This window comes from Littorina saxatilis, linkage group LG14 (assembly GCF_037325665.1).
Source record: "Littorina saxatilis isolate snail1 linkage group LG14, US_GU_Lsax_2.0, whole genome shotgun sequence".
In the NCBI taxonomy this organism is placed as follows: Eukaryota; Metazoa; Mollusca; class Gastropoda; order Littorinimorpha; family Littorinidae; genus Littorina; species Littorina saxatilis.
Window position 1 is genome coordinate 12,995,213 of NC_090258.1, and position 15,819 is coordinate 13,011,031.

Here is a 15,819-nt window from a genome sequence, read left to right on the forward strand (position 1 = left end):
GAAAACCAACGTATTTATACATATCATCAATCAAAAATGCATACTGTTTAGCACCAAATTGTTTGGATACATAATCATCATCAATCAATCAATCAATATGAGGCTTATATCGCGCGTATTCCGTGGGTACAGTTCTAAGCGCAGGGATTTATTTTTTTTTAAATTTTTATTCTATGCAATTTATATCGCGCACATATTCAAGGCGCAGGGATTTATTTATGCCGTGTGAGATGGAATTTTTTACACAATACATCACGCATTCACATCGGCCAGCAGATCGCAGCCATTTCAGCGCATATCCTACTTTTCACGGCCTATTATTCCAAGTCACACGTATTTAGGTGGACATTTTTATTTATGCCTATGCAATTTTGCCAGGAAAGACCCTTTTGTCATTCGTCGGATCTTTAACGTGCACACCCCAATGTAGTGTACACGAAGGGACCTCGGTTTTTCATCTCATCCGAGGCAACATGTTATTATAAAGTACCCGAAATTGTGAGAGTATCCGGTCGACTAGATGGACAATTGCCTCCCTTATTATATCACACCGGCCTTCTCACAATAAATACTAGCTGCCTTACAGTCACCTGGCAGCAGGTTAAATGCAACATTATTTACATCACAATCATTGAAATTTGCTTTACAGGTTAATGCAACATTATTTACATCACCATCATCGAAATTTGTTTTACACACTGGGGACCAAGTTTCCCCTGTTTTTACATCACTGGCGGTAAAACGCCCTCAAATTGCATGTACAGCAGGAAAAAAGTTTGTAAACACTTTTATTGGCCCTCACTTGCCCTGTTTACAGACCCACTGTAAGCCACCAAATATACCCTTACAGTGAATTTGTATAAGGTTATCTTGCGCCTTACTATGTATCGCAAAACAAACAAACAACCCAAAACCCAACATGTGCATTGTTTTTAGACAGCACATGCCAGTAACAAAAATGAACAATGGGCATTCTCTTCCATGGTAATACGTTGCACCATCTACAGACCTATTGTAAGCCACCAAATGTGCCCTTACAGTCAATTTGTAGAAAGGTTATCATGCCCATAATTGTTATCCACAAAAGCATTAATATATACATTGTTGTCAGTATCGGCAGAACCTTATGTGTTATTAACATATCAATTGAAAAACAATCTTGCGATATTGTAACTAGCCTTATCTGCAGACCAAATGCAAGCCACCAAATGTGCCCTTGCACTCAATTTGCAGAACCGGCCTCCTGACAGTAGCAACAATTCAAGAAATTGGGTGGCAGGCGGGGTTGAGGTGGAAAACTTTGCGGACTGAGTGGACGCGTTCTTTCTTGTTGACATGTTGTAGGTGGAAGGAAGCATTGCCTTATGGGTATTTAAACGATGGTATGAAATTTTCGGATTGGGTACGAAACGAGAATTCCTCAACAGTTCACTACTCTTGCCAACCATTCCTTCACATAAATTATATTTATGGTTTCCTATAAATCCATTTATGTTCTGAATTTGTTTGTGCTAACAACCCAAGGGAGACAACCACTTCACACAATGATACTATGAAACAAGCCAACACTGTGATTGCGAATGTTGTCGCTGGATCTACCCAGGAGGCCCACGGCTTACCACCATGCTACTGCGCCCGTCAGATATATAATATATATGTAATTGTAAGCGAAACCAAATTCTGCACAAAAGGGTGACCACCCTGGATTTGAACCCATACTTTAATTTGGACACCAAAGTCTAGTGCTTTACCAATTGAGCTAAAATTCATACCCCCATTTTAACACATACCAACATTCAAGGGCGAGTAGGTGTTGCATTTAAAAGTGCACATGTCAAGGTCTCTTCTGCTTATCATGGTACTAACTGACTCACGTGCTATTTGTGAAACACTTCCATTGTTATCCAGTTGCTCTAGCGCTGAGAGTTTAAACTCCAATGTGTAGGAAATCATTTGCGGCATCTTGTCACACTGAGATCTTTGCAGCGCGCGCGAAATATTTTCAATTTCTGAAAAACAACAACAGAACACTTAATAATATTTTTAATTTCACCTTACTCTAAGTCTAATGACATGGGTGCAACCTGAAAAATTCCAAAAACCTGCAAAAATTGGGGTCCGGCCCCTGGCGGGGTACAGGGGCAGCGCCCCGTTGGGGGGGTCTGGGAGGCTTCGCCCCCCATAAGCTGAAGCTTTTTTAGTATTTAAAATGCAAAAAAAAAACCCTCTCCTCGAACAAAAACATACAAAGTAAACCATACTATTCATCCTAAAATTTGTGCTCTCTTACTAGTCTTAGTGATTCATGAATCATTATTATGCTCGTCAACTTTTCAAAAACCGGCACTGCCGGCAGCCGATGAAACCAAAAACCGGTTGCCGGCGTGTGGCCGGCAGAGTTGCACCCATGTAATGATAAAAAAATTGGGGGTGGGCGTAAAAAAATAGGGGGTGGGCGTTTACTAGGCACCGTATCCTGTGCGCATAATTTGACCAAAACTAGGGGGTGGGCGTTTACTCGATACCGGGCGTATACAAGGTAGTTTACGGTTCTTGAATCAAGGTCTTCCTTTTCCGCTAGATTCACTCATCACTGTTGCATTTTTATAATTACAGGTTTGGCGCCAAGCCCCACCAGAAGTCCTGAGAGTCAACTACTTCACACTTGAAGATGTTCGAAAGGATAGCCTTAGTGTTGGAACTCTAGATTTCACAATTAAAGTAGCCAGACAGAATTCTCACTTGTTGATGCTGCATGAAATGATGAATGCTTGCAAGTATGCATGAAATCGATTAGTGTGCATGTTAAACTCTCTCTCTCTCTCTCTCTCTCTCTCTCTCTCTCTCTCTCTCTCTCTCTCTCTCTCTCTCTCTCTCTCTTTGTAACACAAACAAACACACACACTTGAGTTATTCCTGTGGTCTTTGGCCTGGATTCCAGCAGGACATTTTCTTGTGTGGGATCCTGAAGACAAAATCACAAAATCAATGAAATACTTGATAAACATCTGAAAGCTTCTTCAAATTGAATATTAAACTTAAAATCCGCATTCATTTTCTAATATTTTATATTAACAACTAATGTTGCCACACTGAATTCTCACATTCGTATGCTTCATTAATGCTCTCTCTCTCTCTCTCTCTCTCTCTCTCTCTCTCTCTCTCTCTCTCTCTCTCTCTCTCTCTCTCTCTCTCTCTCATACACACACGCGCATGCAGACGCACACACACTTACTAGTGTTGTTCCTTTGGTCTTGGTTCAGGCCTGTCATCTTGTTAGGATTCCTGAAGATAAATCAATCGCATAATCGATCAACAGCTTCAACTTCAAATCATGGAACATTGAACTGTTTAAAGAATCAGGAATACCTTTTAGAAACAGACAATGTCATTCTTATGATTTTATTCAATATTTTTTAAGAGTAGACCCGAGACATACCCAGTGCAAGGGACTCCAAACCCGATGTCGATCTTTCAAATGTTTTACGTTTTCATGTGGCGATTAGATCTAAAAAAAAATCAGCGTAATACCATTTCTTATGCTAAAGTAAACAAACGGTTTGATCGGGTTCATTAGAAATACGTATTTCTAGTATTAACTTCGAATTCATCACTGAGAGCAACACAGAGAAATACCCAGTAGTCTAGCTTCGAAAACGATGTCGATCGCTCGCATTCACCGATTCAGTGTTTACGTTTTTCTGTGGCGATTAAAACTCGAAATTCCGCGTTTCACTACCATCTCGAATGCTGAAGAACAAACAATGCATCCACTTAAGATATATATTACCATTGTTAACTTCGATTTAACCACTGGGAGGATACAAATAACAACCAACCTGAACAATTCTAGAAATAATATCGAGCAGAGGTCCATCCATTTCTGCTTCACCGGAAGTAAGCTGGGCACACTTCGCGTTATTTGGCGCTGTGCGAGACCCCGCAAGCAGTATTATGTAGCGGCGCGGGCAGAGTTGGCGATCCCCTTGCTACAGTATCTCTGGCCTATGCGATGCTAACTTTTGTCTGTCTGTGCGTGCGTGCGTGCGTGCGTGTGTGATAGAAACTTTAACATTTCGTCATTTGAAGACGTCACACGCACGTGTGTGCGTGCGTGTGTGGTAGAAACTTTAACATTTCGTCATTTGAAGACGTCACATTATGGCGTAAGAGGGTTAGACGTCACGCGAAGGAATTACTGACAGTCTCGGTCATTGTTTCTTTGAGCGGGCCGAGACTAGTTGGCAGTCGTGTCGCAGGTATTGTTGCCACTCTCTCTCTCTCTCTCTCTCTCTCTTTCAACTTCAGGCCCTTCAAGCGTTATTATTCTGATTTGTTTCGTTTTGGTTTCATTTTTCATTGCTCATTTTTCTTTTTGATTTATCTCCCTTCCCCCTTCTTTTGCGCTTGGAGGACATCATCTTCTCTGATAAGTCGTTTTGATATTTGTATTGTTTTCATTTTATTTTTTTTAACCTGTTGAAGACCATTAGGTCGAAACGTTGTTCATTGTCATTTGTTTGTATATTTCGTTGCGAGTCCAGAATATTAGGTATTACTCTTAGTCGTGTCACTGTAAGTAGGCTACATGCAGACAGACATATCTAGATCTAGTGTTTCGCTTTCTTGCACAGTGTCACCAATGCTTACTGTGTGTGTGTGTGTGTGTGTGTGTGTATGTGACGGAGTGATTGAGTTTGTGTTACTGTTTGTCTATTTCTTACGTGAGCCTTGAAGGCTTCGCCTCTTGTTTAATAACATCTCTCGATCTTCACATATTTTGTCATGTGAATAAGAACAGAACAAGTTCGTCAAACCTATTTCTTATTTTATCTGCATTGAATGAATTTACAACGTCCTTCTTGTTAATTGATTATTCATAAAGACTACTTGTACTGAAGGAAATATTTCCCCCTTTCAACGGGTGGAGTAGTGCGCCGGAGTAGTGTCCCTTGAGTAGAAACGTGGGCGAATAACACGATCTGCGCATGCGGTAAAATCAACCGGAAAAGGAAAAAGACATAAACATGCCGAAAAACGATATGCGCATCACCCGGAAAAGGAAATGGGACGAATCTGCTCGCGATAAAAGAAGTGCGCATGTGCGAGATCTAAAATGGCCGCGGAACTGTTAACTGGTGTATTGCTGATTGAGGTTCGTCAAACGCGCCTTTTTCACCACGCAGATCCCGGTCTTCGGCAAGCAGTGGTGGGCGCGAAAAACCAAGCGCATGCGCATTGAGGCACAAAGTTAAAAATAGAGAGGAAATCCCCACCACCGACGAATGTTCGTCTGACGAAGGTTGAATCTGGATGTCCCTACTAAGCCGAGACTGTATTCGTGATAGTGACGTCACACCGTAAATGTCGATGACGTAATTTTCGTAACCCTGTCTCTTGTCTAGGAAACACGAAGGTTTGGAAAGTATTTCTTATAAACATAATATTATTGCTAAGACCAGCGATAGTGGCATGAAGCGATGTCAATGTTTAGAATTGCTTCATGATTACTAACATTCTCGTTCATTCGAGAGCAATGTAACCTAGGTATTGCTTGGCGACAGACAACAATCGTCGTAACGTAAAACCAACGATCAGTCCCAGTCTGTTCGTCAAGACCCGAAGAAGTCGTACGAAAGATTGAGGGCCCCAAAGGGGGGGGGGGGGGGGGGTATCATCACGATCACGTGAAGGGAAATTTTAGCTTTCACGATCACAGTTACCTTGATTTTTGTTTCACGAGCACGAACACCAGTGGTAAATCACGGTCACAGTAAAAGTTGCATGTACAGAAAGCACGTGTCAAAGTAAACACAACCACACAGTAATTCGTTCCTCTGGATCTATTGTTTATTCAACACAAAGTGAGAACTGTTGCACTTTTTTATTATTATTTTTTTAATTCTCTTTCATACACACATAGAAATACATATCATGATTTGTAATCAGTAACAAGAATGTTGTTTTCATTGTTTTCTCTCTCTGTCTCTCTCTGTCTCTCTCTGTCTCTCTCTGTCTCTCTCTCTCTCTCTCTCTCTCTCTCTCTATTTTGCTTAGATCAGGACTAGCTGTAAGAAAAGTCCTACGGACCTAATGCTATCTTTCCTGTAATAAAGTTCAGTTCTCTCTCTCTCTCTCTCTCTCTCTCTCTCTCTCTCTCTCTCTCTCTCTCTCTCTCTCTCTCTCTCTCTCTCTCTCCACTCATACACATTCAACTCCCACACCCTCACTCACACACATGATTATATACTTGCACAATTTCACATTTCCAGAGCTAAATCTTGTAAACCCATTTTCTCAAAAACTATTGGGTGGATTGAAATTAAAGTACATGTATGTGTGATGGGGTCTTTATTTTCAACTTTGCCATACAATTTGAGGTACACCATCGCGTGGTTTCATGGCCTTGAAAAACAAACAGGCTAGGAATGCTACAGGCCAAAAATGGTTTTACCTGAAAGAAGCGCGCATTGCCAGTGGCAAAGCCACAAGCCTGAGCCTGCGAAGCAGGCGAGCCAACTAGCAGGGTCCGGGGGCATGCCCCCCCCCCCCCCCCCGGATTTTTTTTCAAAAAACGGTTAAAATCTGTGCAATCTGGTGCATTCTGGGCATCATTTTCAGGGCTGTAATAGTGTTGTGATCTTGTTAAAAATCCCATTTTAGCCTGCCCCCACCACCATTCAACACACCTCCAAACTGGTGAAAACAACACTACTGTGCGCTGGCTTCATTGAGACAGGCGCCCGGTCGCGTTGCGCGATATTCACACGGATCGTTTTTGCGGAAATTTTTCAACTTCACCGGAATAAAAAACGCTGGCGCTGGACCCGAGTACTCTTCAGACTGGCTCGCTCCCCCAGTATGAAAGTTTCTGTCTTGTGCACGTGGATTTAAAAAAAAAAAAATAATAATTTATTTTACACAATTAAAAAAAACTATTAGAGTAAAATAAAACATTAAAACTTTCATAATAAACAATAGTAAACAAGAATTAAAAATAAAAAAATAAAAAAAAATAGACCGCCCATGCCGGAAATCGAACCCTGATCACTTTGGCCATAGACTCTCTCGTGCTCTCTGTCTCTCTTTCACCGAGACCAATAGTTTCTTTGCCGAGACCAAATCCCCACCCGTCGGCTGTCTTGCAAATCATGCTTTTCTCGTCACTGCGTGACGTGTTCGGCTCAGCCGCCCAAGTCTCCCCTTTAGTTCAGTGACTGGCTGTTCGCAAAGCGACCAGCCTCCCACCGCAAAAACTCCCACCGTTAAGAGTGGCTTTTGTGATTTATTTCGCATTGAGGTCCCAGGTAACATTATGAAGTTTTAATACGATCAATCGGACCTATTATCAAGTTAGTGTATCAACTTTTGAACGAACTGCGCCCAGTAGTTTCCCAGCAATAAGCTGTTAAGTCGAGACAGACACACACACACACAATTAAAGTCTGCAGGACCCTAGTACTGCGTACTCGGGGATAAATTTGACTTTACCGGATTTTGAAAACGGCTTTATCGGATTTCCGGCAATTACCGGAAAAGTAGCATGCCTGACAAAATCCCCAACGAACATGACTTTGATCGTCTTTGACATGAGGATCAAGTGACCCAAACTAGCACGTCTCCCCGCCATTGTTTCTGAATTTAACCCATTGTTGATATTAAAGTTTACAGGCGCTAAAATAAATCCAAGCTCAATGCAAAGAAGCGACAATTAGAATCTATGCCAAGCGTGTCCACGTTGCTGGGATGAAAAACACATTTCTAGTTTCGGTTTTGGCTACACGCAGACTCGATCTCGACTGAGCCAGTCGAGGTCACACTGAGCGAGTGACAGCCGGACGTGGCAATGTCGACAATGTCAATGATCTCACTCAAACTCAAAGATCTTGAACAAATTTCAAGATCTTTGCCTACATTCAGAACAGTCATAGAGCGACATAGATCAACATACCTTGATATTTCGTCTTCGGAAAGACCGACCCGTAGCCTGACCTTTCCACCAAGGAAGGCATTCTCGCCGCCTGCTTTGGTCTGGCTTGAATCCACAAAATATAACAGAAGTTCGATGACAGTACCGCTGCACGAAATTTTTGATCTTCGAATTCGATTTTGACTGAATGCACTCAAAACTTTTGCACGAAGCCCTTCCATTGGATGAAGTTTGGCAGACTTTTGCAATGTGCCTTCTGATTGGATCTCTTTTTTTGTGTGATTGGTTCTCTTAAAGGGAAGCAATCGCTGTCAAAATCATATTTCTGAATGTGTTGTTGCTTCTCTTCAATCGGGATTGGCTCCTTGACGAATAGAGGATCATAGAGTGATACAGCTGTGAAAAATGTACGTTGAAAATAAAATGCTTTGCAATAATGCCCATCACGATCACGAAAACAAATGACGATCACGATCACGAGACTTGATTTTTTTGTCATCACGGATCACGGGCAAAGTCCCATCACGATCACAGAAATGGAAATTTCGGCAATCACGGTCACAGAAAGGTCAAAAAACGCCAATCACGATCACGATTTTAAACCCTTTGGGGCCCTCAAGATTCTAGGCAGGTTAGTAAATGATTCACAAACAGTAACTTTCTGATGAAGCCAATCCTAGTGTGTGTTCATGTAATCATTTGTCCGTTCGTTTGGAGAAATTAGATGACACGAATAGGTAATTTGTGTTCCATTTCTCAAGATGCTGAAACATGTTCTGTTTCATTTTACATGTTGCTAGATGAACGATTTGTTAACGGTATGCTACACTTTGTGTGCAGACACTGAATTCTCTTCACCGAGGATTGGATCAGCTGTTTTATTTGTATACCTATATCTACACTGAATTCGCTAACCTGTTCGTCGATGAAGAATAACCACTTGGTGTAACCTGCTGTACCTGTTGTCTACGTCGACCTGTCGTCACTGGATCGTCGTCGTCCCAACATTTGCTGTTCGTCATCCTGTCTTCATTATTTCTTTGACCTCAAGCTAAGCTTCTAACACTATAACTCATCGTCATCATAATGTTCTAGATACTGTGTTTTTCACCAGAAACTTTTGAAGAAGAATGACTTGTGTTCTCCCATTGTGGGCATCTATTTATTAATTAACCTGTGATAAGTAGAGGATGTTGTGAATTTTGAACAATATATAGTTAGCCACATATAAACGAAATTGTTCAAACTAAAATAACGCTGTTGTGTATTCTTTGGGCAAGAGAGTACAGTGTCAGCACGGAAAGAGATTGTGTGTATCTCAACCAAACGTTTATACCCTAGACCAATTGGTAAAATCGTCACATAGGTCTACAATTCAAACAACTCATTTTGGATCCTTTTTTAAATATCGGAGTAACATGTGCATATTTCCATAAGATAGGGTATTGTCTTTCGTTCAGGCAACGATTAAACAGCGCTGTAAGTGGTTGTGAAATAATACTGTTTGCTGCTTTAAGTAGCCTATTATGTACGTGATCTGGGCTGCATGCTTTACTAATATCAAGACTTTTTATAATGTTAATCACCTCTTCGACGGACAAATCACCATTTTCATTATCCAAATTGGCCTACTGTACAAAAAAAGTCGTTAAAGACGTTTGCCTTTCCTTCATTATCATAATAAATGTTACTGTTATGCTCAATAGGTGGTATTTCATCAGAACCAATTCCTTTCTTGTCCATAAACCTTTTCACAATTTTCCACCAATCTTTTTTATTTACATTGTCTAAGTTACATATTTTCGAATCCATTTCATTGTAATAGTCACCCCCCCGCGGGTTAGGGGAAAGAATTTACCTGATGCTCCCCAGCATGTCGTAAGAGGCGACTAACGGATTCTGTTTCTCCTTTTACCCTTGTTAAGTGTTTCTTGTATAGAATATAGTCAATGTTTGTAAAGATTTTAGTCAAGCAGTATGTAAGAAATGTTAAGTCCTTTGTACTGGAAACTTGCATTCTCCCAGTAAGGTAATATATTGTACTACGTTGCAAGCCCCTGGAGCAATTTTTTGATTAGTGCTTTTGTGAACAAGAAACAATTAACAAGTGGCTCTATCCCATCTCCCCCCCCCCCCCCCCCCCTTTCCCCGTCGCGATATAACCTTCGTGGTTGAAAACGACGTTAAACACCAAATAAAGAAAGAATTGTAATAGTCAGTAATCCGTTCTCTTATCTTGTCGGTTGCGTAATTTCGTACCTCGCGAAATAATTGCCAATCTTCTGGTAAGTTTGTTCTCTTTGCTTTTAGGCATGAATCCGGTTTCGTGTACTTATGAGTGACAAAGTGTCAGCGTTTATCCACGGCGCGTCTTTGGGGCTAACTGTTATCGTTCGGACAGGCATATGCTGTTTGGCGATGTTCCCAAGAGTAACTGAAAAAATATCGGCGCAATCGTCGATAGAGTTGCTTTCGATCATTTCATTCCAATTTACATCTGATAAGTCTGCACAAAAATTGTGTACGTTTAATCTGTCATAATTATATATAGTTCTTTTAAATGGCTGCTTGGTCTTTGCGGTATTATGAATAATAACACATGGTACGCTATGGTCACTGCATATGGGTGCCAATACGTCGACGCTCTTTACTAAATGGAGTGTTTGAGTTAAAATCAGGTCCAGACAGGTGCTACTGTTGTTCGTTATTCTGGTTGGCATGTTCACAACAATTTTACTATACTTGGCGAAGCTGGCCGCACGAAGTTTTGGCACTGAGTTTTCGATGCAATGACATCGCGAAATCTTTGCGAAGTTGACTTCCGGCTCAATTAAGGAACGCCTTTTCAGGTCCAAATCGGCATTGTCAAGCAGTCGTGCTCAACATTGCATTCAGTGATCGGGATGTTTTAACGTTCAGTGATTGTATGAAAATTGGTTAATTGGGCCCGTCGTTTGTATTTTAATTCAAGTTTTAGTTTGTCCTGGTTGGATTTTTTATGTGATAAGCAGACAAGGTACCGGATTGACTGAATGGTGACAAGCAGTTGTGGTTTGTCACATTAGTCACATGATGCACACAAATTGTAATAACCGGTCTCACCTGTGTCATCCGCGCTGTGTTCTGTGGAGTCCTGGCCACTATCGCCCTCACACGGAAACCAAGATTGACATCTGTCAAATGAACGAAATGAGTGACGGCCTTTTGTTTCATTTGATTGGCCAGTGCTAATACCTCTGATTAAATGATGTACTATTATGCGGAATGCTGTACTTACAGAGTGCACAACAGGAAAAGGAAAGATGAAACAACTTGTTTAATTCGATAAAAAAATAAAGTAGAACTGAATAATCAATGCAATACAAACAAATATATATATAAAATTAAAGTGACTATTAGTCATATATTTGTTTTTCCTTCGTTTGTATTTGACGACCTCAGCTAACTCAGTTGAGGGCCGTTTTTTTTTATTAACTTCCTTTCTCAATCTCGCAGACTTACTTTCGTAATGATTGAGTTTGAACATGAGTGTAAAAACCTGAAATATTCTCTGTTGCCTTCACTTTTCTGATGCAGGTATACTGCATAATTATGCAAGAAAACAGGAGTGCATACATATTTTCTTTGTCACCTTGGCAGTTGAAAACAGCAATGAGAAAAAAATGTCCCTTACTGTCGGGACTGATAGCGTGACGCCCAAGGCCGGGTTTTATCACGGGTTTAAAGGTCGCATGGTAAGACTGCACGAGCACACCGTCACCGAGGTTGATAACAGTGAGTAGGTCCAGGACAGATTGAAGGACACCCGTGATGTCATTTGTGTCATGAAAACTAACTCCCTTGCAGGAATTCCATGCAGGCCCAAACGGTTTGACCACCACCTGTTTGGAAATTTAAAACATTAGGTCGCAGAAGACGATATCAATAGAGATAACACAATACATGTACATTATTCTATCCGATCTTTGGGAATCGACAATGCAAATCACATTAATTTTTTGAAATGGCGTTTTCAGAAAGACATTTGAAATAACCCTGCGCGGTTGAGTCCTGGGCATTCTTAGGATAAAGCGCTTACGTGGTTTGATATATCAAAGGGACAGCCTTGTATGTACGCAATACACAGCAAATGTTAAGCTCGTCTAGGAGTACACTCGCTGTTGTGATTTAGTTAAACCCTGTCCACGACCACTTGCCCTTGGTTCTATTGTCCTCCCAATTAAGAGCTCTGCTTCACAGGAAATGACAAGCGGCAGTTCAAAGACAGTTTAATAACTGAGTTCATACTGGTACCTTTTCGTAGGCCCCCCGCGGGTTAGGGGGAAGAATTTACCCGATGCTCCCCAGCATGTCGTAAAAGGCGACTAACGGATTCTGTTTCTCCTTTTACCCTTGTTAAGTGTTTCTTGTATAGAATATAGTCAAAGTTTGTAAAGATTTTAGTCAAGCAGTATGTAAGAAATGTTAAGTCCTTTGTACTGGAAACTTGCATTCTCCCAGTAAGGTCATATATTGTACTACGTTGCAAGCCCCTGGAGCAATTTTTTGATTAGTGCTTTTGTGAACAAGAAACAATTAACAAGTGGCTCTATCCCATCTCCCCCCTTTCCCCGTCGCGATATAACCTTGAACGGTTGAAAACGACGTTAAACACCAAATAAAGAAATAAAGACCTTTTCGTAGTCCGCCAACATCCCTGATGTGAGGAATTCTCTGACCTTGGCCTCCACGTGTCTGATGTCAAGGTCGCGTGACGTCAGCTTCACGGCAGTGACAGTCGGGTAGTTGTTGGAGTAATGTTGGTGAAGGTTGTGGTCTCCTGGCAACCAGAACCCCACTGTGATAGGGTGTGCCACGCCCACAGCTGTCAGCACGTGCAACAATACAACTTGACAACAAATATTCGATCTGAGCGTGTCTGTGAAGGTTACTACTGTAGTACAGACGATGATATGGAGGACCATTGCGATTAGCCATGACATAGGCTATTTGTTGGAACTACTATTCGATGAGAAGTCTTGACGTTGATTATATGCATGGTAGATCAGCTGTTTGATCTTCCATCAAACCATGCTGCGTTTAAATACCAAAGGACGTACTTGCTTGAATGATCAGATGTGTGTGCAAAACATTTATATTGAGATGTAGTCGTAAAATGCATTACAGTAACTCAGTAAAAATGCCTTATTTGAAAAATGTGAGTTAAAAATTGTATAATTCGGCCATTACAAGACCAAAAAATACAAAGGCAAAAGAAAGCAAAGGCTTACTAGCACACATAGAGGTAGTCAGAAGCTTATCATCAGCCCTGCGGTTGAGCAACAAGGATGAACTGGTGGGCGTGTCCAAGCCAAAGGCCGCAAGCTCCTCCCCCTCCGTCCTCCGGAACTCTGTGGTGAAGCCAGTCAGGTGGTTGACCAGGTAGCTCACCCGTCGCGGATGACTGAACACGTCCAGGTAGGTCTGACCACCCCTGTCAGCCGTCATGGCCTGGTGGATGTAGAGCGTGTCTAGGTCCGGGTGGTCAGGTGACGGTCTCCGTGACATCCACCCGGCGCTCATGGCCAGCAGTACGCCACCCGGACATTGTCGGTTACCTTGGAAGACATGGAGACCTGGGAGTTTACTGGCACAGTCCTTTCCATGGAAACGATTCGACTGACCATCTCAAATTTGCCCAGGATTATGCATTTCGACATGTACCAAAAGCAACAGCTTGTGTGTTTTCTATGCAGGGTAGGTTGTTTTTTTAATAAATGAATTCCTTTACGGACGCTTTTATAGATCTGTAAAATTGATTCATCGACAATTTCTAACTCTGCACAGGAAACAGCCAGGATATTGATTTTTTTTGTGTGTATGTGTCCTTCTTCTTCTTCTTCTTCGTTCATGGGCTTAGATTCCCACATTCACTCATGTTTTTAGCACGAGTAGATTTTTACGTGTATGACCGTTTTTACCCCGCCATTCAGGCAGCATACGCCGATATCAGGGGAGGCATGCTGGGTATTTTCGTGTTTCTAAAACCCACCGAACTCTGACATGGAGTACAGGATCTTTTCCGTGCGCCCTTGGTCTTGTGCTTGAGTGTACACACGAAGGGGGTTAAGTCACTAGCAGGTCTGCACATAAGTTGAACTGGGAGATCGGAAAAAATATCCACTCTTAATCTTAGTCTTAACACACCAGGCAGGCGGCAGCGACCGGGATTCGAACTCACGATCTCCCGAATAGGAGGCCGATGTGTTACCACCACGCCACTGTGCCCTTGTATGTGTCCAAACGGAGGTATCGGCTTATCCTGTGAAAAAGACTGGCTATATTTGGCCCGATTGTGAGCTAAAGATATATAATTATTCAGAATAATGAGACATACGAATCTCATCTTGTCGCAGATGATATTGCTGTGTCTTTCAGAAGACTGAGTACGTGAATAGTGCACGAGTCGGCTTTTTTACGTGATAGGTCGGTTTTTTTTCTCGCCATTCAAGCAGTCATACTCCTTATTCGGGGGTTGCATGCTTGGCATTTTTGTGTTTCTGTAACCCGTACACCGAGTTCTGAGTAATATGCCTGAAAGTAAGATATGGACGAGGAACAAATATTGAACTGAAGCTAAACTACTTTGAATCATGAAAGCAAACTCCACGCATAACGTGATGCGAACCCCAAGATTATGAGTTATTTCTAATATGCTGACTGTTAGCAAATGATAACAAGACATGTCCAGAAAAAAGATATCAAGTATGAGCCTTTTAGGCGAATGCTGATATCGTTTGTGAGACATGTCTGTTATCATTTGCTAACAGTCAGCATATTAGAAATAACGGTTTTATTACCGTTTAATTCGACCAAAAGAAATTTCGAAGCAACCCCGCGAATTAGACAGAACAGCCGCAATGGGAACTTGAGCGCTTCTACCTGATTATGCCTGTCAGTCAAAGAATTCTCGTGACCTGAGTCAGCCAATCAGAGTAACACACCTCACGTGATGAATACACACAACAATCTCACAAGATAAACCATGTTGAACATGCGTTTCGGTTGCTTCGCTTTTTCTCGTTGAACAGAGAGCGACAGATTTAGAACCGACTCCAGACGGATGGGAAATGACGTAAAGATACATTTGATGTAAAGCGAGTGGCGCAATTTCACTTGATTTTTCCGAACTTTGATCATTTAGATTTCAAGTGAGCGGTCGGCATTGCACACTCAGACGATGGGCGGTGCCTTGCTGTTCCGTTACGCACCCACCGACAAAACCCGCTTTTCGGTATTTTTTTTTTTAGATAAAGAGAGTATTACCTGACAGCATTTGAAGTGTCATTCTTTAGAATAAATCACGCTGATATTGTTGAATTACATTTTTACTTTGTCTTGTTAATTTTTAGCGTGATAAACAAAAAGGGTCCCAGCCTGAACGTTATAACATTTAGAGGGTCACCTAGAATCCGTCCTGATTGGTCAAAAAGCCATATGGGGCATTGAATTGGTAATAAAGGGATATAAAGAAGACCTCAGAACAATTTCCACTACACAATAACTAATGCAGGGTGAGCCTCATCTGTTTCTGTTTTTGCACGACTAATGAAAACAATAAACTTAACTCTATTTTCATCAACCTCGACAAGCCTAATGCAAACTTAGCTGTTAACATGGTTTCTTAGGACTAGTAATGCTACCTCTGCTGTATAAGTCTCAACATCAGGACTGCCAATGCAGACAATGAAAGCTCTTGCTGATACAGCAATCGTCTGGACGAGAGGACAGCGTCAAGGCGGTCCAAGGCTTAATTCAGCCCAAAGTTGACTTCGCGAAGTTCTTTAACCGAAAACTCAGTGCTAAAGTTTCGTGCCGTGCGGCCAGCGTCGCCCAGTTAAAGGCATACT

General features: G+C 41.7%; 1 protein-coding gene and 1 long non-coding RNA gene across 2 annotated transcripts in view; both read right to left on the reverse strand.

The window, feature by feature from the left end:
• The window catches only part of LOC138947142 (carnosine synthase 1-like), a 46,998-nt gene that overhangs the window by 28,128 nt on the left and 3,051 nt on the right, over nucleotides 1-15,819 (reverse strand). Inside the window, exons 2-5 of the mRNA XM_070318592.1 lie at nucleotides 13,201-13,527; nucleotides 12,604-12,794; nucleotides 11,604-11,811; nucleotides 11,033-11,103 (exon numbers count right to left, since the gene is read on the reverse strand). Coding sequence (XP_070174693.1) covers nucleotides 11,033-11,103; nucleotides 11,604-11,811; nucleotides 12,604-12,794; nucleotides 13,201-13,527 — 797 coding nt within the window. The remainder of the gene's footprint in view (nucleotides 1-11,032; nucleotides 11,104-11,603; nucleotides 11,812-12,603; nucleotides 12,795-13,200; nucleotides 13,528-15,819) is intronic.
• Nucleotides 765-3,564, reverse strand: LOC138947146 (uncharacterized). The gene is made up of 3 exons (XR_011449564.1): nucleotides 3,236-3,564; nucleotides 2,906-2,965; nucleotides 765-2,009 (listed from the first exon to the last, which is right to left on the reverse strand). It is a non-coding gene; the product is annotated as an uncharacterized lncRNA (long non-coding RNA).